A 27,750-nucleotide genomic window follows, 5' to 3' on the forward strand; every position below is an offset into this window, starting at 1 on the left:
AACCTATGATCCTAATTACCTGGACTACATGCCTTTCTGCTCAGATAAAGATCCATTCTCCTGTTACATGCTGCCAACTGCCCCAGAACTCAATGCTCACTTCAGACAAGGGCATTTGTAGTTCCGGTGACTTGCTCTCAATTTAATACAGAATTAACTCTTTACACACCTCTAAAACAGCAAGGCTTACCAAAACCAAACAAACAAAAAAGACATTTCAGAATTTCAGAAATGGGGCAAATGTTTAAACACTTTGGTTGACTACTCTATACCCTACTTAAACCCCCCAGAAATCACAGTCTACCAGTCTAAGGCACAGCAATTATTCATGATTAATGAATCTTGTATTGGAAGACTGCTGTGTTCTCCCCTAACCAAATATCAGGGTTACAGTCTGAGTAAATCAGTAATGTAGTTTATGCAAAAAAATGTTGGAGTCTAAGAAACAGTCTGCAATATATGAGTACTTAAAATAGTGGTTTTGCACTGCATATTTAGCAGTAATGCAAGCCTTCAGAATATGAAAAAAAAAAAAAAAAAAAAAAAAAACCCGCATCATTACTAACAGAACAACCTGCATGAATGTCTGCATTTCTTTCCTTAATCATGTATGAATCTCATTTAACCTGTGCACCTCTAAGAAAGTCACGTACATAACTGCACCTTTCACTGTGATGTTCAAAACAGTTTCCCTGAAAAAAAAATCCTCACTGTGATGCTCTATCAGACTTCATTAAGTTGCCACCTCCAAGTGTTAGCACACAATGGCTGGACAAAATTTTTAACACAAATGGTGCTGCAGCCTGCATTACAGAAATACCAACATAGAAATTGTCAATTCATAACAGCGGGAAAGAAAACAATTAAGATAAGACTGACAACATGAGCAATCCTGACTACTCCGGTGCATTACTGTCTTACTCCAATTTCTCAAAATGAAAGAAACTTACTGGGCTCAAAATAGGGCCCAGTCATCTTCAGTATCTTTACTGATGATCTGGATGAGGGTATCAAGTGTACCCTCAGTAAGTTCATGGGCAACACTAAGCTGGGTGGGAAAGCTGATCTGCTGCTGGGTAGGAAGGCCCTGCAGAGGGATCTGGATCAAAGGGACAATTATATGAGGTTCAACAAGTTGAAGTGCCAGCTGCTGGACTTGGGTCACAATAACCCCATTCAACACTCCAGGCTGGGGAAGAGTGGCTGGAAAGCTGCCCAGCAAAAAAGAACCTGGGGGCGCTGGTCAACAGCAGCCAAACATGAGCCAGCACGTGCCCAGGTGGCCAAGGCTGATGACATCATGGCTTGTATCAAAAACAGGCCAGCAGTGCCAGGGCAGTGATCATCACCCTGTACTTGGCCACACTTTGAGTCTCTGTGTCCCCTTCTGGGCTCCCTACTACAAGAAAGACATTCAGGTGCTGGAGCAAGCCCAGAGAAAGGCAACAGCACTGGTGAAGGGTCTAGAGAATGACTCCTAGGACAAGTGGCTGAGGGGGCTGAGGTTGTTTAGCCTGCAGAAAAGGAGGTTTGGGGGCACCTTATTGCTCTCTACAACTGCCTGAAAGGAGGCTGTAGCCAGGTGGGGGTCAGCGTCTTCTCCCAGGCAACCAGCGACGGGATGGGAGGACACAGTCTCAAGCTGCACCAGAGAAGGTTGAGGGTGGACATGGAGAGGAATTTCTTCATGAAAAGGGCTGTTAAACATTGGGACAAACTGCCCAAGAAGGTGATGGAGTCACCATCCCTGGAGGTGTTCATGACTGGACATGGAGCTTAATACCAGTCTAGTTTACAGGGGGGTTATCTGTCAAAGGTTGGACTTGATCTTAGAGGTCTTTTCCAACCTAAATGATTCTGATTTTCCTCATCTTCATTGTCCTTAGGAAAACAAGTATCTAGGTTGGACTATAGTAAAATTCAAGCACCTCAAAGGGACTTTTTAGCCTGAGAACTTCTCTCAATGCTCTGCCTAGTTTACCTATCTCTGTCTAACTTCCAAAAATCTAGGTACCATACCAAATGTGCATCACTGTTGCACTTGTTCCAGTATCAGTAAAAATATATACTTGTTTCCATCCATCTCAAGGTAATGGCTGCCATGTTTTCTTTTCCTTGAGGAAAGGGAGTTAATTGCAAGTAGCTCTACCAGTTATCCTGCATTAAGAAGATGGCTTTATCAGAAAATCTTTATTGACTTAACATTCTCTGAAGGAAGAAATTTACAAAAGATCAGCAATTTGCATTTAAATAGTAACAAATTACATGTAAAATTGCACGCAGTCCCAGAAAACACAATACAAAGTATAAATCTTCAGTTTTTGCAGAAGCTGGCACACTAAAAGCAAGCACGTCAATCATCTCTTCATACTTAGAAGGTTTTCTTTTTGTTTTGTTCTGTTTTAAAGAACAAAAGTAAGTATGTCAAGTGACCACTTATTTTTATACAGCTCCTCACCACTTCTTTTAACACCTACTGGACACATCCAAGGAAGTTATCCACAGTACATCAGAACATACACTGAGGCACTCCTACATGGTTAGCAGCAGCTGCCTTAATTCTACACAAAGTCTCTGAGGCTACATTAAAGCCTCAACAGATCAAAAGGGTTTCATAACTACCAGTATGCTACTGGAAGGAGGTCTGCTGTGCCAAACATTGCCAAGGCAGCACATGAAACAAAACAAGCAAACCACCTCAAAACAAGACCTGCCCAGGTAAAGGGTCTCCAGACAAGGAGATTTGAACAGAGATTGCAAACCTGGTCAGCCAGAAGAAAAGTTCAAGAAATCCCACAGTTGTAATAAATCCACATATGCAATGTTTGATCGTGCTGGCTTCAGCAACGCTGAACACTACTGCTATCAACCGCAAGAACACCTCTGCAAACGGATTTCTACTGTGCACTCCAAGAAAAGATGGGATGCAATCAGGTGAGCTGCTGTTCAACTGGTATTGAAGTGGCTTTTCTTTCTCTTCTGTGAAACCACTGCTGAAGACTAGGGAGGGGAAGTAACTTGTTTACTCTGCAGTTCAAGGGGCTGGCAGCTTGCACATGAGCAGCTACCACGCTTCAGCTGGATGGTGATTCAGGGTGGTACCTTTTACAGTACAATCAGTATTTATTGTACTGCTTCCTCTAGTTTTGAGCTATTCTTCCTAACCCAAAAATGCAGGTCTATGAAATAAAACATGGTGGAAAACATTCCTGCTGAGATTATAGTCAAATCAGAGATTAAAAAAAAAAAAAAAAAAAAAAAAAAAAGGAAAAAAAATGGAATCAGCATAAGGAGGAGAAGAGGAAAAACTTTGAACCAGGCTTCAGAATCAAGCTGTGGGTGAGAGGAATGGGCCATCTTCTGCATACAGATAAACAGAAGACTACTAATTTAGCTAAACCAAGAAAATTAACTGTGACAGGTTACCTAGAAGCTCATTATCACACCACAATACTGACAGCATGCATGTAATCTTACATCATAATAATACATGTTATTGTGTCAATATCCCTGTTTCAGAAGATGCTACAGATGAGAAGTTTCTGGTCTTGTGGGTTTGGGTTTATTTTAATCTTCAGGGCAAGTCATACTCAAAAGATACGCTGTCAAAAAACTATTTTTCCAACTTGCTCTCATCCAGCATAGCAGTTATGGTTTGTGACTTAACCATACAGACAGTTCATGCTCAACAGCCAGCAGCTTGTCATAATTCCAAGGACATAAAGAACTCCAGAAAAAACAAGATTGCAAGAGATGCCTTTTTCAGAATATCTTTAGCACAATTCAGTTAACCCTTCTGCTCACATCATGGCAAAAAATAATGTATGTCATGCAGAAATCTCCCCAGCAAATACATAGGAAGGAATTTTTTCCATCAAATTTGCAACCCACTGGCTTATATACTTATATATGGTCAAAAGTACAGAAACGGGCCCTCTGAAGTATTTTTACCTTAGGAAACGGGTTCTACAAATGCTTCCAGCTACAAAACACTTAAGGTGACTACCTCAAATATTGGCATTTATATTCGGGTTGAAAAACTCCTTAGGTCTATCCTGAATTCGAAAAGGAAAAAAATATTTAACTTGAAAGGGCATGTCTGGGTGAGTAAAAAAGTTGCTTTCATAAATGGATTATTTATGGATGTATGTAACATGTATGTTACATACAATCCTGGAGTTACCTTCTGCAGAAATCTTTCCAAGAGGTCATGACAAGAGATCATGGTGACAGAGATCATGGTGGTGTGGCCACAAAGAATGAGCCCAAGAAAGGGCTCTGGAAGAAGCAGGATATGCAGAGGGGGAACTGAGTGCAAACAAACAGAAAGACTGTGCAGGATAAAAGGGCTTCACCCAACCAGGTGGCAGGAGACCCAGAGACCCACAGAGAGTGGTGAGGAAAGATGGCCCATGGAAATGGACTACCCATAAATACAGTTAACTGTAGTCTCCTGACAGCATCAGTGCCAAGATGTCTTCCTGAAAGAGCCCATGATCTCCTCCCAGGAGAGCTAGAACATCTTCTCCCAAGCTCCCCCACCCACTACTCCCCATCAGCCTGACTATAACCACTCAAGAAAAACCTGGGAGGTCAGGTCTCTGCCAGAGATGGAAGAGGTAGAAAACCCAGAGGCAGGAAAGGGAGATGTCAGCCTTGCCAGGATAGGCACAAACCCTTTACAATCAATAAAAGAGTTCATGCATTGAAAGGCTTTTGTCAGCCCTTGCTCACTGACCTGCACTGCCTCTGTGCCCTCCAGGTATGCAGGTGACATCTCTTCTGCAATGGGCCCCCAGTGGAGAGGAAAGGGGAACATCAGGCCAGGACTCCCCCAGTGCCTCCCACCAAGTAACTCAGAGCCAGAGGCAGTCATGAGCAAAGGACAGCAGCATTCAGTCAGATCTGAGGGTAGACACTCAGCAAGGGGGAGCTTCCCTACACCACACCAAGGACAGTCCTGGGGAGATAAAGCTGCCACTAGGTCCTTTGAGACGGCAGCATGGCAGACAGTCCGCTTGGATGTAAGCCTTGTGAGAGAAAGTAAACATCAGGGAAGCCAGGAGAGCACCACAACAGGAGACTGAGTACCAAGAGCCTGGCTGGGAAGCCACAAGGGACAGTGCTGGGACAGGAAACACCTGCACAATTGTCTAGCACCTCTAGGTTCTCCTTTGGTTCTGTCACACTGCTAAGTCCCTCATTTTCCACTTCAATACTTCTTCCCAAAAGAAGCACTCACCATCTTTAAGAAGATTAATGTTCAGAATACCTGTCTTGCTCAAACCAAATGAGTCCATTTTTGCAGCCAGGTGCATGGGATGGGGAGAAACTTGACACAAATTGGCTAAATCACGTTTCTGACCCGCTCACGAGCAAACAGTGCCACTCCAGCTGCAGCCAGCACTGGACTCTACAAAGATTTCTGGAGTGGGTTGAAGATAATTTCACATGTGATCACTGAGCCAACTGGGGAAGCATTTTCCTGCTTGACCAACAAGCTGGCTAAGCCAACTGATAGACAAAGAAGAGACATTTGGGGAGGAAGAGGTTGATGGCAGTGGAGATGATGCAGAGAAGACAGTAATGAGTAAGCAAAGAGATCAAGACTACCAGCAGAATTACAGTCTTGGACTGTGGGAAAATAGATTTTTGGCCTGTTCAAGGATCTGTGCTGAAGGTTCCCATGGCACACTTCTCTGAAGAACCAAGGTACCCAGGGCAACAATCTGATCTTGCAGGACAGCCTACTCAAACCTCAAGAAAGGTGGCATGCAGAAAGTCACAGGGGAATGGCAGAATGCCAGCTGAATGGACAGGCATCTCCTGCCTCAGCTAAAATGCTGAAACGCAAAGAGTGTTAAAGCAGGAAGAGGTTACACAGAAAGAACATGGAGATTGTGCACATGCAGAAAAGCTGGAGCAAGCAAAGGATGCCAAGAAAAAACAAGGAATTGTTATATAGGCAAGTAACGACAAAAGGATGGTTACTACTAGTTTAGTTACTTCTCAGCTGTGCACAGGATCCAGCAGCCAAGGACATAAAAGACCAATGATTTTTTTTCCCTCAGTTTTTCCTAGTTCCTCGTTATGTCTCCCAGTTCTTTGAGCACAGTGCCAGCATCTGGAGGATTGAACCATTACTGACAGCAAAGGAAAGTTAAGGATCAGACAAGCTAACCAGGAGCAGATAGGATGCATTAGAAGATGCTAAGGATGCTAATCAACACTATGCTAGTAAGACTACTCTCTGCTATCTTCAAAAGAGTAACTAACTAATCTGAGGATGATCCTGGTGAGTGCAGAGGCAGCAAACATTCCCCTTCAAAACAGGTGAGGATGACAATATGAAGAACCAGAAGCTGGTCAGCCTTGACAAGTTGGCAAGAGTATGGAGCAAGTCCTTCTGGAAGTCACTGCCAGGAACTCAAAGGATAAAAAAAGAAACAACTCGTAAATCTACACTGGCTGTTCCAAAGAACAAGTCATATTCACTTGCAGTTTTACACCATTTGTACTAAAGGTCTTCTCTCTCAAGAAACCAGAACACTTACACAGATCATGCGTCATTGTGCTGTCTTCTGATTTCATCTAGCTGCACATACTAGGTTTCTTCAAATACTTAGTTAAAATTTTACAATACTGGACAATCACATGGGATTTCTGGAACATCTATTTTCATTAGAAGAGGAAGCACTTCATTTGTACTCCCCACAGCCCAAAGCATCCTACCTCAATATAGCTGAAGGCTGTAGAAAAGTCAACTGAATACTTCAGAGGAACCTACTGCAACAGCATAAAATTCATCAAAAATACCTCTTTGCCTCCACTGAAGTATCAATCCTACAAATCTCATGTGAGCTGAAAAAATAGCTAGCCACTCTCCTACACGACTTGCTTCAAGAACTTTTTCAAGAAAGGTGCCAACCATCACTTTGTCAGAAACCCCCTCCTGAACTGTACAGAAGTATTCACTATTCTGGGGAATTTGCCAGCATGACAGTATTTACTGTATGACTAATATGCATTAATGAAGCACAAATGGACAACTATTTACTTGTGCTAATAACTAAAGCGCCTTATTAGAGCTAGGGCCTCTAGCATGAAGGATTGCCAGGTTCCCCCACTTGCCAAAATTATGTCAAAAAATGGAGCCAATGTGTAAGACATCAAGAGCTACAGCCAGCGTGTAGTAGAGTCTTAGGTCATTGTATAACATTCAGCTTGCAAAGGACCAGCATGCTCCAAAACCACTGGCTGTTTCCGAGGGCTTGTCTTTTCATTGTAGAGGCCAGAATTTCAAATATGCACACTGGTTGTACCAGCACGCAGGCCAAAGCTATCTTAAAATAGCAGTAAAGCCTGAGAGCTTTGCTGGGCATTTTGTTCCACCTTTGGTTGCTCACTGTTCTTTCAAAACCAGAAATAAAAACACTGTATCTTAATGCCTTGGATTAAAATATCAATACTATCTAGCATAAAAGGCCATTAATACCAATAATCTGGCCCCTTGTTCATGAAGGATTCCTGAAAGCTGATCAATTTGGTAAAATTCCATCCTGAAAAAGCAAAGGCAGCCATACAAGTCCTTGCTCTGTGCAGCACTTTCCATCCTACTTCTTCACAAAGGGAACATACCTACAACACTAGAAATGAAAGATACACCTCAAAAAGTGGCAGGGTTTTGTAGGAACCTACAAATAACTTTTTAAAAAGACCACTTCAGATTACATTATATTAGGAATGGAACAGAAAGTTCTTAGGGGATGCAAAAAGAGCACTCTTAGCTAGTACTCGGTTGACCTGATATATTTATCCCTAGCTTTACAGAGTAAATGGCACCTTCACCACACCAAGGCCACAGTGAGTTCAGGCTCTCCACTCTTTGAATCAGCAGCTTCAGTTTGGAGTACAAAGTCTGCAAGTGTAGAAACAAGGAGGTCTCTGCCATGAGGCATCACATGAACAATAAAGTCTGGAAACTGCACCTACAGTTTCTTTCTAGAAACAGGAAAATTCTCTTCTCAGATTTGATCACACAAACAGCTTCATTCAATATCACAGGATTTGGGGTGGTAGTTTGGAGGACTTTTACCCTCCCTTCTTTTTTAACTTTAAAAAATATATATAAATAAGTGCTTATGAAATATTGTCCTTCCTTTGATCAAACAGATTCTCTTTAGACTATGTAATGCAAGAAAATGTACTGGGCATAACTTTATGCAAGGTCTGTATCTAGATATATTTCTTGGAAATACTTAAATATAAGGCAACATTATATCACTGGTCTTTTCCAAGGATAGAAAAGATCTCTCTGAGCCAACTGGCATGGACAACAACACTAAGAACTATACGAGCCACAGTACTTTCCTGAAAAGCGACAGCTCCAAGTACACAGCAATATTATCTTCCACTTAGAAAACAAAATAATCTTCTCCACTGGTTACTGTTTACTCATATTTAGAACATAGAACATCTGTATGAGGAAGGTTCGTTAAAAGCACATCCCCCCAAACTATCACTAATGTAATTCCAGTTGGCTATTACCAATGCAGTTTTTTTTTAAAAAAAAGTTTCCACTCCTTTGTATTTCACGTTTCTATCTTTTTATATTTATGCAGGTATTTCAAGTGTGAAGCTGTCTTAGGACTGGTACATCAACTCTCTTCTGTTAAATTAGAGCTGTTATTCACATGAAAAAACTCATACTGGTACTTCTCCAAAATAACCAGTTGGTAAACAGCTTGTTAAATATTTACTCATTTGGAAAAGACCCAATGCATGAAAAAATATGCAGGATTTTGTTTGGTGCTATAGTCTGCTAAACTGATTGTTACCATTGCTTCAGAATGTTCTCATGAAGTTTTGTGAGAGAACAGCAGAAAATAGCATGTTCTTATCAATGTGGGTATGTTTTCAGTCTTGAAGTATCATCTTGAAACTTGCATAGAAGTCAGAACCTAAAGAGACCCAATGCTTTTGATTTTCACGCTATCACTGAATGACTGGGGTTGGAAAAGACCTCTGGGTGTCACCTGGTCGAATCCTCTGCTCAGGCAGGGCCACCTACAGCCAGTTGCCTGAGATCATGTTTGGGTGGCTTTGGATGATCTCCAAGGATAGAGATTCCACCACCTCTGCCAGTGCTCAGTCACTCTCACAGTGAAAGAGCATTGCCCAGTATCGAGGGGGAACCTCCTGTGTTTCATATCATGCCCACTGGCTCTGGTCACCAGGGAAAGAAGCCTGGCTCCATTCTCTTTACAACATTTCAGGTATTTATATCCATTCCTAAGATCTCCCCTCAACTTTCTCTCAAGCATAAAAGTAGCAAATCATAGTCTTAAACATGAATGAAAAGCAGAGCTAAATCAAGAGACTGCCTGCATTTCACGACAGGGTCAGTCTAGTGTTTAAGTGTGAAATCATTAATAGGAAGATGCGAAATTAAACTTCTTTACTTCATTTCCTCACTTGATTTGCAACATCTACGTTGTTTCCTGACCAATGGTGGTAGTAATGCAAGTAGCAAATGGTATGATTGACCACTAGAGTGTTTTGAGCCTTTTTTCTCAATGGGTTGAAAAAATTCATATAATTGGAAAAATGTGGACTGAGCCACTTGAAATTTCTTGCTTGCATTCACCTTCAAAAAAAGACTTCATGTTTTGCCATTCTGTAAATTAGAATACAAAAGCAGCAGTGCAAACAGTAGGGTACATACTAGTGACTGGAAATGTAGAAAGGTAAACTGGTACATCAAAAACAAACAAAAAAAAAAAGATTGATTACTATTTCTTGTCAGAAGGGAAACCGTAATCAATTGCATATAAGCTTAGTGCAAGATACAAATTTCTTTGATGTTGCTGTATTTCATTCTGATGATACACCATAATGATGGCAAGTACACTTCCACTCCTCTTTAAGTGGAGTGTGGTAAGCACCACACTTGTATTTCAAGGTTAATGAAAACAACTGGTTTCAGGACAATTTTTAAACAGATTTGTTTCCAAGAAAAATAAAAGCTAGAAATCTAGCTTCAGTTGGTCTTCAATGAAAACTAACAAGCAGAATCAACTCTATCTGGAAAAAACATTTGCAGTCTGCACTCAGGGAGACAGATTTCATAACTTCATATTGGAGGCAACATGTCTTGTAAAAACATTCACTAATGTTCGCGCTGCTTTGTACTTTGTCTGCTCCAGTCCGTCAACCCTCTACACCACATCCATGTAAACTGTTAAAACAAGAGTATCGTCAATAAAAGATCTGTTGACTGACACCATATTTCACAAATCTGATGACTTTCTGCATTGGCAGTAGCAACATTTCAGCTTTTCTTTATGCAATATGTAGAGGAATGATGCAATGTAATAATGCATCTGGTGTTTTTTCCCTCAGCTATGCCCAAGGACTTTGAAAGCCTGCTTGTGCACTCTGGTCCTTCCATATTGTCCTCTTAGGGTGAAAAAACCCAAACTCCAGGATTAATTTTATGCAAGCAGAATCCTTGTACATTTAAGCCTAATAAGAGTAAATTAAGCCACCATTTGTTTTGAATCTTGAAAATCATGTATTGGGTTTGCAAGAGAAGGCTTTAGGTGTGGGGGAGGGACCAGGTTGGCTTCTGTGAAGAAAAGAAAACAAAACATCTGCTTAACTGCGTCCTGATTCTGACCAAGACAGGGTTAATGTTTGAAGTAGCTGGGAGCTGGCATTGCTAGGACAGCGAGGTTATTCTACACCATCTCACCTCATTGTCCGGGGTCAGAAAAGGGGGATTCTGAGAAGGGGTTCCTTCCTGATGAGCAAGCCTGGCACTGGTCACGTTCCCTGAGTGTCCTGCATGTGAAACTCATTCTCTAATAAACACTTTTGTTGTCAATAGTGTTTGCTGCTACTGTTACCCTGCTGCTGTTACTGTTCCTTTTCTTATTTCATGGCTGTTCCCAGTAAACTGTTCTCACCTTAACCTGTTTGCCTTTTGTGCCTCCAGTTCTCCTCTCTGGCCATCCCCAGCGGCAGGAGTAGGGAGATGACCCAGGAACAGTGTGATTTGGAGAGCCTCACTGGGGAAACTAAATCAAGGAGTACCATTCCTAAGCCACGACAAATTGCAGATAAAGAGAGGAGTGAGAATATGTGAGAGAAACAGCTCTGCAGAAAGCAGGGTCAGTGAAGGAGAGGGAGGAGGTGCTCCAGGAACTGGAGCTGAGATTTCCCTGCAGCCCATGGTGATGCAACTGTGTCCCCTGCAGCCCATAGAGTCCCACAGGGGAGCCAGAGATCCACCCACAGCTCATTCAGGGCTCTGTGCTGGAGTATGTAGATGCACAACTGAGGCTGTGACACTGTGGGAAGCCCACGCTGGAGCAGGCTGCTGGCACCCATGTGTCAAGACCTGTGCACCTATGGAGAGAAGAGCTCACACCAGAGCAGGTTATGCCCTGTGACCCCCCAAGGCACAGCATCCTGCTCCAGAAGGACTGCACCCTATAGAAGGGACTTAGGGTTATGTGGGAAGGATGCACACTGGAGAAGTTCATGGAGGTCTGTCTCCCTGGGAAGGGCCCCATACTGGAGCAAGGGAAGAGCGTGAGTAGTCCTCCCTCTGAGAAGGAAGGATTGTCAGAAACAACGTGTAATGAATTTCCCATCCTGCTGCATCACTAGAGGGGAGGAGAGAGAGCAAATTGGGAGTGAAGCAGAATCTGGGAAGAAGGACAGGGTGGGGGGACTGTGTTTTTAAAATTTATTTCTCATTACTTTACTCTGATTTGATTGGTAATAAATTAAACTTATTTCCCCCAGTTGAGTCTGTTTTGCCTGTGATGGTACCCAGTGAGTGATTTCTCCCTGCCTTTACCTCATCCCATAAGCCTTTTGTTATGTTTTCTTCTCCCTGCCCAGCTGAGGAGAGGAACGATCAGAACCATTTTGGCCTGGTGCCTTTCTTACCACAACTGGCAGGCGACATCTCCAAAGAATCGATCAACAATTGTCAACAGCCAAGTTAATGAAGATATTCAAACAGTGTCAGGCAGACAATGCAAACCAAACCATAGGTTTCAACAGCCCTCTCCAAGCCCACCTGGAGACAAAATCTGCAAATAAATGTTTTTCATGCAAGTTTTTTTTACAATAAAAGACATTTTATGCACACAATCATGGACTGCAGCATGTATACCTGTATTAACATCAAATAACAGACTGTTCAATACCAAAGTGGCAGAGATGATTGAGTCATATAGAAGGCATCTGGATGTCACAAGGGTGCGGATTATTGCATCCATCAAGGTAATTCTCTAATTAAATTAGGTATTTATTCAAATCAAAAAGGTTTTTTTCCTCTCCTTTCACTAAAAAAGAAACCCTCTCTTCTCTAACTGCCCAATCTAAGCAAGCCACCCCTGAAAATAAATAAAGCAAGTTTCCCAAAAAACACACTCTCTAAGATGAAGCACTCCAGGAAAACAATATGCCATGGACTTTGATCAGATGACCTCCAAAGGTGTCTTCTAACTTACTGTATCATTTTATTGAAAACAAGGATCAAAGCTGCCATACTAAAACATGGAGAACCTCTGCCTAACTGCTCCTCCAGACAAAGGCAGAGCAATGTTGCTATTGTAGTTCTAGTACTGGCAGCAAATCACCTCCCCATCCACAAATTTGACATCACTGAAAGAGGCTTTCATTACAGTAGCTAGCCTCTGATTAATACTCTTATGTATTTAATTCCTACTCTTGAAGTGCTCAAAGCTTTTCAAGTATGATGTGCACTATTTTGCACTCTTATCTGATCAAGAGGATTATTAGCAATCCTAAAATCCACAGCTCTGTAGACATAAGAGAAAGCATTTCCATTTTCTCCCTACTTTGTGGCCAAGTGCTTGTAGTCCATTTTATACCAAGTTACAAGTTCTTCCCCAAATAAGAATCCAGCTCAGTAAAGCCAAACTACATCAATTATTACTGAAGTCATACCTGCACTTTGGTCATGAGAAAACAAACAGAAGGCAGAAGGTGGAAGACAAACAGAACATTCCTTATGCCCGAAATTTTATCTTCATAAACTGAGAAAAAACCTTTTTTTTTTTGTTATTTATGTCACTGAGACTTATACAATTAAAGCAAAGGGTTAAAGAACTAAATATTCCCCAAGAGTTCAAGTCACTGCACATAAATACTGTTGTGACTACAGATTGCAAAAGAACGGAAACACAGTAAATCATCCCATTTTTTCTGAGAAATTCTGGGACTATGTTCTGAATTTCCAGGAACAGAAGACAAATACTGCCAATTCTCACTGCTGGATTTTTATTGAAGAGTTCAAGAATTTGGAAAGGACTCGTGAAAGCCACTGAAAGATAGTATTGATTTTTTTTTTTTTTTTCAGAGCTAGAGATTGATTCTAGGAGAATGGACTCAGTGTGACTGGTTTATGTGCTAACTCCTGAGAAAGTCAAAAGAAAAAGAAGAAAGAAAAGCTCTTAAACAAGACCTGAAAGGTTCTGAAAGCAGCAAACCTTGCAAACAAAGAGCCCAGTAAGAAAATCAGAGATCTATACTTTGCCCATCTCTCTAAAAATATTTTAAAAAATAAGAAAAGGTGGATTGGCAGCAAGACAACCTAAAGGATATTCTCTAGGGCATACTCACTTACCCAGGTTCTAATTTTTCTTGCCTTGAATATAATCCCAATCTCCAATGTGTCAATTTATTCTAATACTGAATTTACAGCATTAAGGTCCCAACCTCGGGATCTCTGGAGCTGTCCTTCATAGCTTCTCATTCATATTAAGTTAGAAAATGTGCTGAAAAAATAGAATACTTCTTTACACTCTAATCTAGAGCACATTTAATTTAACCTTCTTTCAGCCCTTTACCAACAAAATGCTTTCACTGCAGCCAAATTTGAAAGACAAGTTGATGAAAGCTCCTAAGTCAGATTTAGTAGGGGTGGAAAAACAGATGTTCAGGATTTTTTTAATGCAAACTTCAGTTCTGACAGAAGGCACAGTAGTTGTGAATGGGCTTCCAGAGCTAGTCTTCAAACTGGCTATGAGCACTTAAGGTAGTTAATACACAGTAAGCTTTGACCAAAAATAATTGAGTCACTTTCCCACTATCTTAAGTCACCCCATGTTGCTCTGACACTTTCAGTCTGCTGACTGACCCAGACTAAAGCAGATTATCTACAGGGCTTGTCAGAGAAAGGGGAGTACCAACAAAAATTCACATTTTTACTTCCCATGAGCCACTAAAGACACTGTTTTCACAGGAGAGATTGACACTCAGCTAAAGAATTTGCAGCTCAAAAATGACTGCCTAGAATGTCAAGTTTCTCTTACATAGCTCTCCTTTCCCTCAGCTTCACATCATGACTCAGATGATGCTTTAAATGAATTGGAAACATAATTTCACAGTGCATCAAAATTATGAAGTCCAGGCACATCTAGTCACATATTCTTTAAAACTCCAAGTAGAGTAACAGATTTTCAGGACATACAATTTCTCAAAGTCCAGTCTATTTTTATAGTTGCAAAAGAAGCTATAAAAGAACTGTTATGTTTTTCCTGCTATCGGGAAAAGCATTCAGGTACATTCAGCTGACAACTCAGCATATACTAAGATTAGACTTTAAACTAATTAGAGGTTTCCTGTTGGAGAAAAAAATTGTAAGTTGACATATTACACAACATGTATGAATCCTAATCTTAAAGAGATTTTTTGGAAATGTTGTTTTTATCTCATTTTTTGCTTTTCTTCCAAATGAGTAGCATGACTGTAGTAATCACTACTAGCAATGTTTCTCTTGGGACAAAAGGAAAAGGTTTTAATGTCACATGACACTGTTTAATTATTTGTGTATCTGCAGGGTCCAAAATCATAACTGAATCCTCAGGGCGGTAATCATATTATGAAAACAGAAGATAAAAAGTGCAAAGAAAAGATCACAACCAAACTAGCAATTTACAGTTTCATAAAAAATACAAAGCAAGCATTATGCCAACTAAAACTGCCCAGGGGAAAAAACAGAACTTTTACATGCATTTTTGTCAAGTACCTTTCAATTTAGCTGAGCGTTTTTAAAATATACTCTTTGTAATATGCCATATTGGCTGCTTAGATACAGCACAATGACTCAAAAACATAGGATCTAACCAAGTGTAAAAATCTCTGCCTTTGTTCCTACAAATATAGCATTCTGCAAACTGATACACTTTGATGCAAGACATTTCACTGGGATTGTAGCTTGCCACCTTTTCTTTGGAAACAAGTGCCTTCTCCCAATTAGGAAATGGCTATTTTAAAGACAAATATCAAATCCTTATATATTAATGATCCAGTCTTTTCAGCAGCAGAACTTGAATACAGGATGGTAACAGAGGCTCTGTTTCCAAAATGTTAGCAAAACCCAGAGAATTGCCAGACAGCTATTAGCAGTTTGATGAAAAGTTTGAATGCACAATCAATCACCGGCACACAGCAATATGATGCTACAAGCTGACACGAACATGCAATTTCACAACTTACTATCCGATAAGGAAGATGTAAAAAGGAGTCTGGGCAGCCAGCTAAAGCCATTTGTTCCTTCAAATTTTCTTCAAATTACATCTACTGCTTCCCAGGACCTGCAGAGTACAAACAAACTGTCAGAAACCATACTGAAGACATTTCATCAACTTATTATTGAAAACAGTTGGAGGAGAGAGACCGAGAAGATCAAGATGAGGCGATGAGGATTTGCATCAACTTAAAGTAGAAAACGTGCACATTTGCTGCCCGTAGCCTAGCAAGCACATTCAATTTGATAATTCATTTAAAAACCCAACATAACTTCTCAGGCTGTGTGGCTCCTGCTTTATTTCCACTGTTTAGGCAAAAATGACGGCCTCCCTTCACAGCAAAACCGTTTGAAAAGCCATTTGAAAACTGGCTCTCACCACCTGAGGCTATGTTTTCAATTGTGGAAAGAAAACTGAAATCTCTGAGTTAATTAAGATGACAGTCACTTATCACAGAATCATTTAAGTTGAAAAAAACCCAGAAGATCACCTAGATCATTATGCAGCATCAGCCTTCAAAGCCTGGCTACACAGCTTCTAACCTTTACCCTCTCCTGCCTGCTTTTTTTCCCCGTGGTTTCATTGTCACACAATATATCAGACCATCACATACAAATTCATTCAGGTCTTGCACTTGTTCTCCTGAGTGATTATTAGCAGCAACTTTGCAAGGTGAGTTGTGTATCCCTTAAAGCATCACTTTGTGATCAAATAGAGCTTGAAAAGAAATCTGCAAACATTTAGAGGTACATATGGCTAAAGAACTAAAAATAAGGTAAGACAATGTCAAGAAAGTTATTATAACTGCCTCATAAAAAGGACACAAAAATAAATCTAAATAAGTAAGTAAATAAATAAAGCACTATTTGCTGCTCCAGCATTTCTTCCTACCTGCAGGGGTGGACACACCCCTGCAGTGTAAGACAAGTGATACCACCTCCAAGTAGATGAAAAAGGTATGACTGGGGAAGAAAAAGCAGGCTGCAAAGCACAGTCAGAACTTTTACTTCTACCACAAGCAAACTCCTGTCTGGTTCGCTGTTAATTGTCAATTATGTGTTCAAAACAAAAGCCCAAGTTTTAAACAGGCTACCCATTGCTCTCTGCTAAACACGACCTGTCACCAAACCAAAGCTGCAAAATTTATGGGACAGTTAAGTGAGGGACAAGGGTAAAAAAACATCTTGGACAAACTGTTCCCGGATGACTTCCTCCCTACAGTACACAAACCATGCACTCATCAAGGAAACTTTATTTTGCCTAGGTCCAGGATGAGTTTGGCTGAGGTACGGTAGCCTTCTCCTCTATCAGTAAGACAGGCAAACTCCTGGGAACTTCCTTCCAGGAAGCAGTTACTGGGTTTCTGCAGTGATCAATTCATACAGCCAAGTACCCCAGGAGGAAACTGGTTTTGGCAATAGCGAGTCTGAAAACCCATTTAATCAAATACGCACAAATCCGGTTATTTATTCTAGGTAAGCAAATACTATGGAAAAAAAAAAATTAAACCCAAAATCTTACAGGATTCAAGGGGGGGGGGAGGGGGGCACATCAAGCATCTAACTCTGTAGATGCGATGCTAGTCTTTAAAAATATAAAGAGTGGTCTATAACCTTCTAACTACTTCTCCACACCTAAAAGTTTGCAGTCAGTTTTACAGATTGATCTGAAGATTTCACTTTAATCACCCAGTCTGTTCAGGGAGAATTAAGCATGGATTTAACAAAAGCTCTTAGAAGTCTTTTCACTTGGGGGAGTACCAATTTTTTTTTTTTTCTTTCACATAAGCACATCTACAGAGAAATTAAGCAAGCCACTAAAATAGCTGTTATGAAGTTGGTAAAATGCATCAATAAAGAGATCTGTATTATTAGCCTCTAAACCCACCAAGACTAAAAAATGGTAACATAAAGGGGTAAGGGAAAATAACTGAGCTCTCTACACTGCAACAGTTTTATGTTTATTATCACTTCAGTATTTAGACATCAGAAAAAGGCACAACTGCTGCAAATTTAATGGTAGGTTATTTGGGACTAAATATCAAAATACTGGTCCTTTGACATTTCAGCAAAAGGCTCCAATTCACTTACAGCAAGATAGATTAAATACGTTCCGAAACAATACCAGACCAATTTGTCTACTCTAGGGCGTGCTGCAGTTTATGCCACAGCTCCATTACACCAGTGGAAGATCATAAATTACCTCAAACAATAGCTGGAGTCAAGACCACATAATTTATCAAGAACCATTTGCCTCGCTGATACATTCTTGAGTATTCATTTGTTAACGCGCAGAAACAGAGGAAAGCAATAATCTCTAGATGGTATCATTCCTGGTCAGTCACACATTAACACTGATTTAAGATCTCATCTCTTTTGATCTGTCTAAAAACAGTTTATCAACCTAGTCCTACCCCAAGAATATAAAAAGCCTTTGCTCACCTTTAAGGTCCTTATACCACATCAACAAGTAATAAATTTCATAGAGACAGAACTCTACACCAATTCATGTGTTCATGACCTTAAAAAGAGAAATAGATCAATTTTTCCTATGCTGTTGTCTTTAAATATGGTATTTAGCTTGTCAGTTCTCATCAGAGACTGTAGCTGCACACAGACATACATGTTCTTTCCACACAATTTACACAGCACAAATCACAAAGAGGTATTCAAGTGCCAAGTTACTACCCTTTTCCTAAAATGCCTTAGATGAGGGAGGGAAATTCCAAAGGATTCTAAATAGGAAACAAGCAATGTAGTCAATCACTGTTACAAAACACAGGACATTCAGTGGTGAGAACAACTGTCATGGAGCACTGAGCGAGACAGACTGTGCACACTCAGAACCAGGAGATTTCATGTGCTTTTATTGGCTTCAGAGCTCTGCCTTGGACAGAGGACCTGAAAGAAGGACAGTCATGATAAACCACGTTTCAAAGGTCATGAGACTAATTTTTGGTATCACATTCTCCAGAATAAAGAACAGACCATTGTGAGGCACAGCTTCGATGTCTCAGCCTCCCAAAAGTGTTCAACAAACTCACACGATCTAAAAGATTGATATTAATCCTGCATGGAAAACACTGCAGGTATGCACCCTGGAGACTGTCACTGCTCTGAATGGGTTGTTTAAGTCACACTCAAATTACTCAGCTAACCAGCAGATTAAGTTGTCTATTAACTGCAAATTAAGCCCATCACCAGGTATGTTTTTCTGATTTATCACTTGTTATCCTCACATTCCCAGCAGAGGAAACGGTATCTCGCCCAGCACTCTGGAAGCAGACACAGCCTACGCACCTACGGATACTGGTAGGAAAATGGCAGGGGTATGGTCACTCTGCCAATTCAGGAAGTTTTCCAGGTTCTACATGTGCCATCTGTCAAAGTCTTGAAATTCAAGAGAAAAATAATTTTTAAAATGCAATTGCTTGCAGATTAGTTAGGAACAGGAGGAGGAGGGAAAAAAAAGAAAAGGATTTTAACCTGGCAGAGTTGCAAGACAAGCTCCAGAGCTCTTGAAAACTGGATTTATGCTCTTTTATAAAAGGTAACTTAACATATTTGTTGAATGTTGTACCCTTTTAAGTATTTTATCATTTTTCTTCTATAATGTTCTGCTTTCTGTAGCTGAACTATTGTGAAAGAGGGAAGGGGAAAAAGCTTCAGCACAGCCTTAATTTTGACTTGAAGTCCTTTATCTAACATCTCAGGTTTTACATACAAGTTAAAAGCCTTCCCCTCTGTTTAATGTGTATCTTTTATTCTCTCAGACACTAAGTATCACTATTCATTTCTCCCCACAATACTGAATTAAGTTTTGCAGACCTGGATTTTCCTAAGAAACTAGAACAAGGTCTTAAAAATATTCTCCCTAACTTACCTTCAGAACTGTCTGAGTTGAGTCTACTGGACTAGATTTAATATCTTGAAGACCCAGGGAGAAAAAGTTCCTCTCTTCTCAGTCTACACAAGGAGCAATTTCCAAGACTTCATCTGGCTGTTCTCCTGGCTGTAGGCTCTCCACTACTTCATACCATCTAGGAAAGTCTTCTGTTTTTTATTGCAGACATGTGTGTACATATAAATATATATATATATGTATATACATACACACACACATATACACACATGCACGGGTGTTTATCTGTATCACCAAAACAGGTTTACAAGATGAAGTGAAGCAGGTCTATAGAAACACCAAGCAACACAGGCATGAGTACCCAGACTCTGCCACTTTCTTACCAGTCTACTCCTATTGCCATAGTTACAATGGAAAAAAAGTTGGATACAAGCAGCATGAGGCACGCCAGTGAATTTTCCCTTGTGGAAAGACCTGACAGCTAGCAATGTCCCCAGCTGCACTGATACTCCAAGACCCAGATGTGCTTTTGCATGCAAGATCCAGACAATTTCTCACAAAAATGAAGCCTGAATGACTATGTGGGCTGAAAAGAAAGTGCCATCAGATTCCTGAGCTGGCTGGACCAAGGAGACTAAAACACCCTGGGCAGCACACAAGTTTGCCATCAGATTTCATCACAGCTTCAAGCAATCAGTACACCTAAGGATTTCTAAAGCATCTTCCCCTCTTTTAGTGATAGCTTCAGGTGGAGACTGTGTCAGTTTACAACACTGAGAATACTCTTCACTCTCCCTAAGGGATCATTTGGTCACCAGGACTGAATTCATCCCCTCAAACATTTTACTGACTACTTTCTCAAGCGGTCAAGTTTCTCACTCATTCCATTCAAACACACACTTGCTTCTCTCCCCAGCTCTGAATGTTCCTCCTCACACCCAAAGTCTCCAGTCTGCCCATGCTGAAAAATAATACCTGGCTAGTTTCCCTTCAAAAAAGTTTTCTTTTTCCTCCCAAACACTCCAGAATGGAACCACTCTCCAACCGCAAAAGACATAATGACATGATCGTCAACACCCTGATGGCCTACTGAGATTAGCAGCAGGTAGTATTTAAGAACACCTGCAGCTTTCCCAGTTTCTCCCCATTTTCCTTGCAGGAATTGGTATCTTCACACCCATTTTGTTACATATATGTATCCAAAAGGCATTTGCAAGTCTATGATATGGAGCAACTGCCTAAGTAGAGGAATACTTTGAACATCTTTGAAAACAAAGCATTGTTCTAGCTAAAATTTCAGGCGAGTGTTGCGCACTAAAATGAAAAGCACTGTTCAAAATATAAATCATCAATCAAAAGCACTTCAGTTACGTCCAAACACTCCCACGAAACCATACTAAAAAATCTGGTCTTATAAAAAAAGGGAATATAATTCTCTTTTGCCATTCTTAATTGCAAAGCTGTTAGTCTAAATATTACACCTTGTAAAGGAAGCCATTTGCCATTGTACTTTTGCCAGAAAGTGAAGAATCTTGGCAACGGCAATTCAGGCTTTTGAAAGCCAAAACAGATACATACTTCAGAAGAAGCACAGAAGAGCTGATGCCATCCCACTTCGAGCCTTGCCAAATAAAATTAAATAACATACATGCAGTTCAGCATTTTTCGGTTTTCTGATTCTGCCTAAAATTTTGGAAGGGCTCAAGACTCATAGCCCATGAATTCATGTTCACCTCCTGATAGAACATCTTCACTAACAGCAAATATAAGGTCCTAAGGAAAAAAGTATTTAGCCCAACAACATTGGACAATACCACCAAAAAAAACAACCAAGGGAAAAAAAAAAACAAATAAATGAAAAAAACAAAAAAAATTTAAAAAAACAACAAAACAAATAAAATCAAAAAACCAAACAACAAACCCCAAGCCTATAATGAGCTTTGTAAATACTGACAAAACTCTGCAGTTTCACTGTCTTCCTTGGTCACTGAAAATCCTCTTCTGTCTCCTAATAGCTTCAAATCCATAGCTTTGAAGCAGGAACTTTGGCAACTAAACAGAGACTTGTCCCAAAGTCTAAATGAAATGTTAATTAGACAGAAACTGAAATAAAAACCCATGTAGTATTCAGCAGACAACCCAACCAGCAAGCCATATGCAGAGGTAGGGAAGGTGCAAGTATGCATGACTGGGACATGAGAGGTACAGAAGTGAGGCAGCCCAAGGTGAAGTTCATCTGACAGTGCCACGACTAGCAGTCTCCAGTTTTGCATATATGGTTTCTCACAACGTTCTTTGCCTCCAGAGAACCAAAAAAAATGCTGTCTCCAATCTCTCTGTGTTGTCATCATCTTGCCTTCCCTGCCCACCCCAATCTAGTCACAATTCTCGTAAAACAGAATCCAAAATTTTATAATTTTGGGAAGCAGTCTAAATAATTATTTCCTTCTGTTATTTTAAGCTTTTATATCCAACCTGAAGCTTAGAGTTAAGTTATACAACAGTCAAGATGATTTAATAGCTTGTTACTGCCAAAAACAGGACAGACATCCCACACTCTTCATCAGCCCTTGCTCTGCTTTCTTCCTCCACTTCCTCCCAGCAGCTTCATGGCACTCCCTCCTTCTCTCCCTTTTGTGTCATGTATGGTCCTTAATGAGTTCAGCTTGTGTTAATTAACGCATTTGTTTTGCTGGGTTAGTGTTCTGCTAAGGAAGCAAATGCAATAAACTTAGATCTGACAGGCAGCTCAGCTGGCACAATGTGAACGGCAGGAGACCATGAGCAAGAGGGGAAGGGAACAGCATCACCCCCTCTCCAGTGGCAGCGAACTATTACATTGGCCAAGGCAACCTGTGAACTTTCATTTTCTTTGTTTACTGCTATTAGGAGCTGGCAAACCTTTCCTCCTGCACATCCGTGAGAATTAATGCTTTCCAGGCATCTCACAGAAGTCAAACATTCGGACAGATCTCCAAATAAAATACGAAGTTTTTCTCAAAGGCACTTAACTTTCACCTTCTGGTACCAACTCAACTAAAGTCTGCTTTTGTTGCCTACCTACCAAAGCATTGCTTTTTGCATTTAACACACTACTGAGCCTTTATGCTTCCAACAGGCAACTGGTGTGAATGGTCCTTCCCTCTGCTCTGCAGTGGGATTTGAAAGCCAAGGGCTCTAGACCCCCCCAGCCCAGAGACTTAACTACACACAAGACATTTTTATAAACAATTAAAGTTCATCAGCCTCTGCACAGTGTTGCTTTTTGTTTGTTTTTTTCTTTTAAGTAAGTCAGATCATTACAGATTCTGTTTGAAACCATATCTTAATCTACATGCCTATCCATAAACATCCTTTGGACAGACTGACCAGACTCAACTTGCCTTTACTAAGGTGACAAGATGGTAGCATGCACTCCTCAGCTGTTACTTTTACAGCCTCCAACAGAAGTCAGCAGGCTGTAAAAGTAACAGCTGAGGAGTGCATAATAATAGTTGAAATATACATACAAAGGTTTGATAGAGAGACTTTTCAACTCCTAGAATAGCAATCTGCAGCAAGGATGCCCTGCTCCCAGCTTCTCCTCCCTTATTTCTCTACAACACTCCTTCATTTTGGAGGAGAATCTTTCAAAGCATGCAGAAAACTATTGTCCCCTCCTGGATGATGCAAAGGACAAAGATATAAAAAAAAAAGAGAAACAACAAAAGGCAATCTCCTGTCACATGACATACTGATCAGTTTTCCAAGCATTTTAAGCCTGTTTCATCCAAATGATGCATTCATCAATCACCATAATTATTCACAGCCTATTTTACTTTCCTTGGATCTTTATGCAGGGGGCACCACAGCTTCTCAAAGAACTTGCCAGGGTTTTGTTACACCATGCTAGCTACAGGGGGCTGACAATCAGGCTGACTTCAAAACCAACACTCACACTTGTGCACAGAAAGCGACAGGGAGATATCTACCAATACCATTCACATCCCTCCTAAGGGTCTCGCCTGCTCCCCAGCATTGTCAGGTGGGTTAAAATACTTTTCCTGGAAAAAAAGCTTCATTATTGTGGACCAATGACATCAGACATTAGGGGTTTTACTTTGACAATTTATAGGTTTTAATGCTGATAGTTAACACAGTAATTGTATGTGTATCACTTGCTGTTCTCTTGGTACAAGATTTTCTGGGAAGAGTTATTAACTAGGATTATCAGAAGCTTTTATATAGACATCAAGCTTTGTGTTTTTGAAGAAAATCAATTGAAGAGGCTTTTACAGTTATCTGTGATTTATGCTCATGAACAAGCACTGGTTTATTTACATAGTCCCATTCCATACAAATGGTTAAGGCTAGAAGGCAAGTTTAGACATTTCAATTCAAACTGCAAGCTACTCACTAAGATGGTATCTCTTTGAGATACCATAAAAGGTACACTTAAGTGAGAAGGTTACTCTCAGTATACCTCATTTATATGGTTAGAGCGCTCAAAAGAAAGACTTTCTGCTTACCCTCTGAAAAAAAAAAAAAAAAATCACATTCTGTGAGCAGAGATGCATTCCCCAGCATCAACTGTACCTCCAAGTAGTTTTGTGGCAACTACTCCCAAACATTACTTATTCCAAAGAATTCAACTCTTGAAACAATTCTGATGAGGACACCATAGCAAGTAACAGCAGCAAGTAGCAAAAATAAACAAGCAAAGCCCTTTTACCTCTCACATACAGCAGGGTAAGGGTTACCACAGAAGGGCTTGTAAGTGATAATGCAACAGAGCCAGGAGAGCTCTGGACTACATCAACCCCCAAGCAATGACCAACTCTGCTTCTAGCTGTAAAGTGTGCAAGCAAGTCCAACAAATACTGTGCTGCTCTTGAGATGAACGGAAAATCCTGTCTGTTCAAGAGGGCTATAATAAAGAAGTGCAAGAAGTGCAAGGGACCACACACAGAAATTAAAGTAATATGTACACCCTTGATTGACTGGAACATAAAAAACTATCCAGTTTGGAGACTGCACCCATTCACTCCTTTGCAATGAAGCACCAGCAGTGCCAGAGCTCGCTCAACTGCAAAAAAACTGCTTGTAGTTTTAAGATACTGATGTCACAGATACCCCATGTGTACTTTAACACTGCCTCACTAACAAATCACAGCAATCTCTTCTTAGAGCAAAGAGACCATTTTGTAATCTCAAATGCATTTGCTGGCGTTATGCAACACACAAGCTTCAAATCCACGGGTAGCTTATGGTTAGCAGCAAGGCAATCAGTGACGACTTTCAGAACACATCTGAAATGTTACTGGTGCTCTATTCTTGAATACAGGCTAAGAATTTCTATAAATAAATAAATAAAGGATATCAGCAATGCAAAAGTCTTTCTTACCCTCTTACGTTTTTTAGCCCTTGAAAAACAATTTCAAGCTGACATCTCAAAAGCGAGTATGCTGACCTACTTGCAATTATAATACCACCCTGGGACAAACAGGGCATAGCTTTTTCAAGTAAGTGTAAACAAAACAAAAAATAAACCTAGAGAATAGGTTAATATTTTGTACAAGAGCTAATGTTCAACAAAAAGCTGAAATCTGGCCAGCTGATCACATGTTTCATGTGCATTAGTGAAACTTATTTACTGCTATTAACTTGTACCTGCAGAGAGGAAGAAAGAAGATATTCTTCCTTTGATTCTGAAGGTCATAAGGTGACCAAAATCCCAGCTTAATGAAGACTGTGGTGAGGTTGCAAGTGTCACAGCTTCCACCAACCCTTTCAAAATGCAGCGTTGGAAAGCACAGGGAAGAAAACTGAAGTAATACCACCCAGGCTTCATAGACTATGTCAACTTAATTAGAATGGTATTTTGGCAGTACCGAAAGATTACATATCGAAGGCTGAGTAGCAGGCCAAATAACTTGACTAGAATATTTCGCCAAGCCACCTACATTAATAGCTTCTTCCCTACTGTACTTTCAGGGTGGCATAAAGGAAATCAGGCCTTGTTTCAAGCCTTATGAGGCTGTTTAACAGAGGTATGAAATGGTGAATATTCCCAACACTGAAGTTTTACTAGATATGCATTAAACAAGGAACATCCCTAGTTAACCTTCAGACTCCAGAGCTGCCGGAGAGGAACATTTTTTCTCCAAGGGTGTAGGCTCCAGATGCAGCCAAAGTGCCTTCCCTGTATACCAACATCCTTCAACCCACAAAACACCTGTACTCCAAGCCTGGCACCCACACAGAGGTCCCAACTGCGTTCTCCCACCTCCAAGGCTGTCTAACAACTGGTACTGGCAGCAGTGGAAAGGAGGGAGAAGACAGCAAATAAGTGTCCCCCGCACACAACATCATTTCAAAGGCCTGTAGTACACTGCCCACAGAAGCAAATCAACATCCAGGCTGCACATGGAGCTGACCACAACACTATTACAGGATATGAAAGCAGTCACATACCCTCGGTGGTGGTGGGGGTACGCGTACAGGAGAAATGTACACGCCTGCACTGCCACATCAGTCAGGGAGGAGAAATAGGCTCTCCTTATGTACAGTCCATCTCATTCCACAGCAGCTATCTGGACATCACAGAAAGCTGGGGTTGCATGAGATGAGCTCAAGAAGCCACTTACAACCCACACAATTCAATGAAGCACACCACTGGAGCACCTGGTTCTTTCCATTGACAACAACATGAATTAAAAAAACTGGTCCAGACATAGCCATCCATGATCTGGAGACAAAAAACAGCCAAAGGAATCCCTCCCCAGTGTACAGCCCTGAAACTTCAAATTCTCAGCACCTCTGGACAAGGCCAGTCATGCACTATCCCCAGACTTTTGGTCTCTGTACTGCAGAAGTAAATCCTGACAAAGCTTCAGTTTCTCCCATCATTGTTTAGGGTCTAATTTCACTAAGTGTGTCTATATGTATAATGCATATTTTATACACACATATTACACACATGCACTTACATGTGCCTGTAAACTCTATGAACTCTAGTTGAAGAGATCCTTTAACAGCAGCACAGAATGCAAGATGGCATGGCAGAACTCAGTCGACCTCATGAAAAATAAAAACATCTCAGTTCCCTTCCCTGAGTTTCTTTCACTGTTTGATGCAGAGATTTTGTTCACACTTCGCTCTTCCAAAAAGTTCCCCCTCTCCCAAAATACACTGCAGTATAATAAAACAAAATGTTTATCAAAGGAGCAGATGAGCTCTCTTGCAAAAGCCTCTCTGAATATCACAAATTTGAATTTCTAATTGCCACTGTTAATTGATAAAATAACAATTCCAAATTTTTTATGCTACTTTGTATTTTGATCTATAAAAGCATTCACTCATCCTTAATACAATCAATTTGACAGATTCATCAGAAATGTCTCAATTTTCATTTCAGCCTTGCTAATTAGTGGTTCTATTTTATTAAAAACCAGCTCTGCATGAAGAGATGGCTTCACACAACTGCCTGTTTTACACAAATACCTCCCACAGGCTTTCATGCTACTTTCTGTCACTGGAAGAGGGAGAATATTCCCTTTACCTAATGCTCTGATGCTTACAGATCTCAGCAATCACTAGCTTGTAATACTCCCCATCTCCTTCAAATTGACAGCAGTACCACAGAATTTGCTACCAATGCCCGATATTCTCTCCTCTTTATTGCATAACTGGTCTTAGATAAATTGCACTATGTCTTGGAAACCATCACATTTGTTTCCTCCAACATCTTTGCCTATGCATCTTTTCTAGTCCAGGAACTTATATAAGTCAACAGCCTAAAATGAGCAGCACAATTTTCATGAGGACGATCCCATTTAACTAAATGACAACCTCCTCATTATACAGACCCAAAATGTTTCTCTCCAAAACACAAGACAGAAGAAGTAGTTTACTGAAGCTGGATGCCTCTCAAGAGTCAAGTTTGAGAAGGCTGCTCCATCAAGAAGCGCTCTTCTTTCTGTGGCAGGTGATGATAGCCACTGTTCCCAGAGAAGTTTCCAGTTGCAGAACTTCCCATCTTGCCAGAGCTGCAGGCATACCCTCATACTTTGCTCCTGCAGAAATGCAACAACACATTGCCTAACCCAGCACTCCGGTCAGTCTCAGAGGGACAAGCAAGCAGCAGGAATGACACAGATATAATTCTTCCCATGACAGCAAGTAGCAGCACTTGGTCGGAAAAGACTTTGCAGCTCAAGTTAAGAAATGCAGGATTATAGAAAATCACTACCAATGCATGGGGAGGGAGAAGAAATATTGAGCACACAATGAAACAAGCATCTGAGTCACTCCCAGGGCCTAAGGGATAGAAAGACAT

The 27,750-nt window shown here is 40.6% G+C and overlaps 1 protein-coding gene across 2 annotated transcripts in view; it reads right to left on the reverse strand.

Moving 5' to 3' along the window:
• The window catches only part of GRB10 (growth factor receptor bound protein 10), a 144,863-nt gene that overhangs the window by 93,057 nt on the left and 24,056 nt on the right, over nt 1-27,750 (reverse strand). For both annotated transcript variants that reach the window (XM_059855472.1, XM_059855480.1), the window contains exon 2: nt 15,541-15,638. In XM_059855472.1, the coding sequence (XP_059711455.1) occupies nt 15,541-15,591 (51 nt within the window). In that variant the 5' untranslated portion in view covers nt 15,592-15,638. The remainder of the gene's footprint in view (nt 1-15,540; nt 15,639-27,750) is intronic.

This window comes from Haemorhous mexicanus, chromosome 1 (assembly GCF_027477595.1).
Source record: "Haemorhous mexicanus isolate bHaeMex1 chromosome 1, bHaeMex1.pri, whole genome shotgun sequence".
Taxonomy (NCBI): domain Eukaryota; kingdom Metazoa; phylum Chordata; class Aves; order Passeriformes; family Fringillidae; genus Haemorhous; species Haemorhous mexicanus.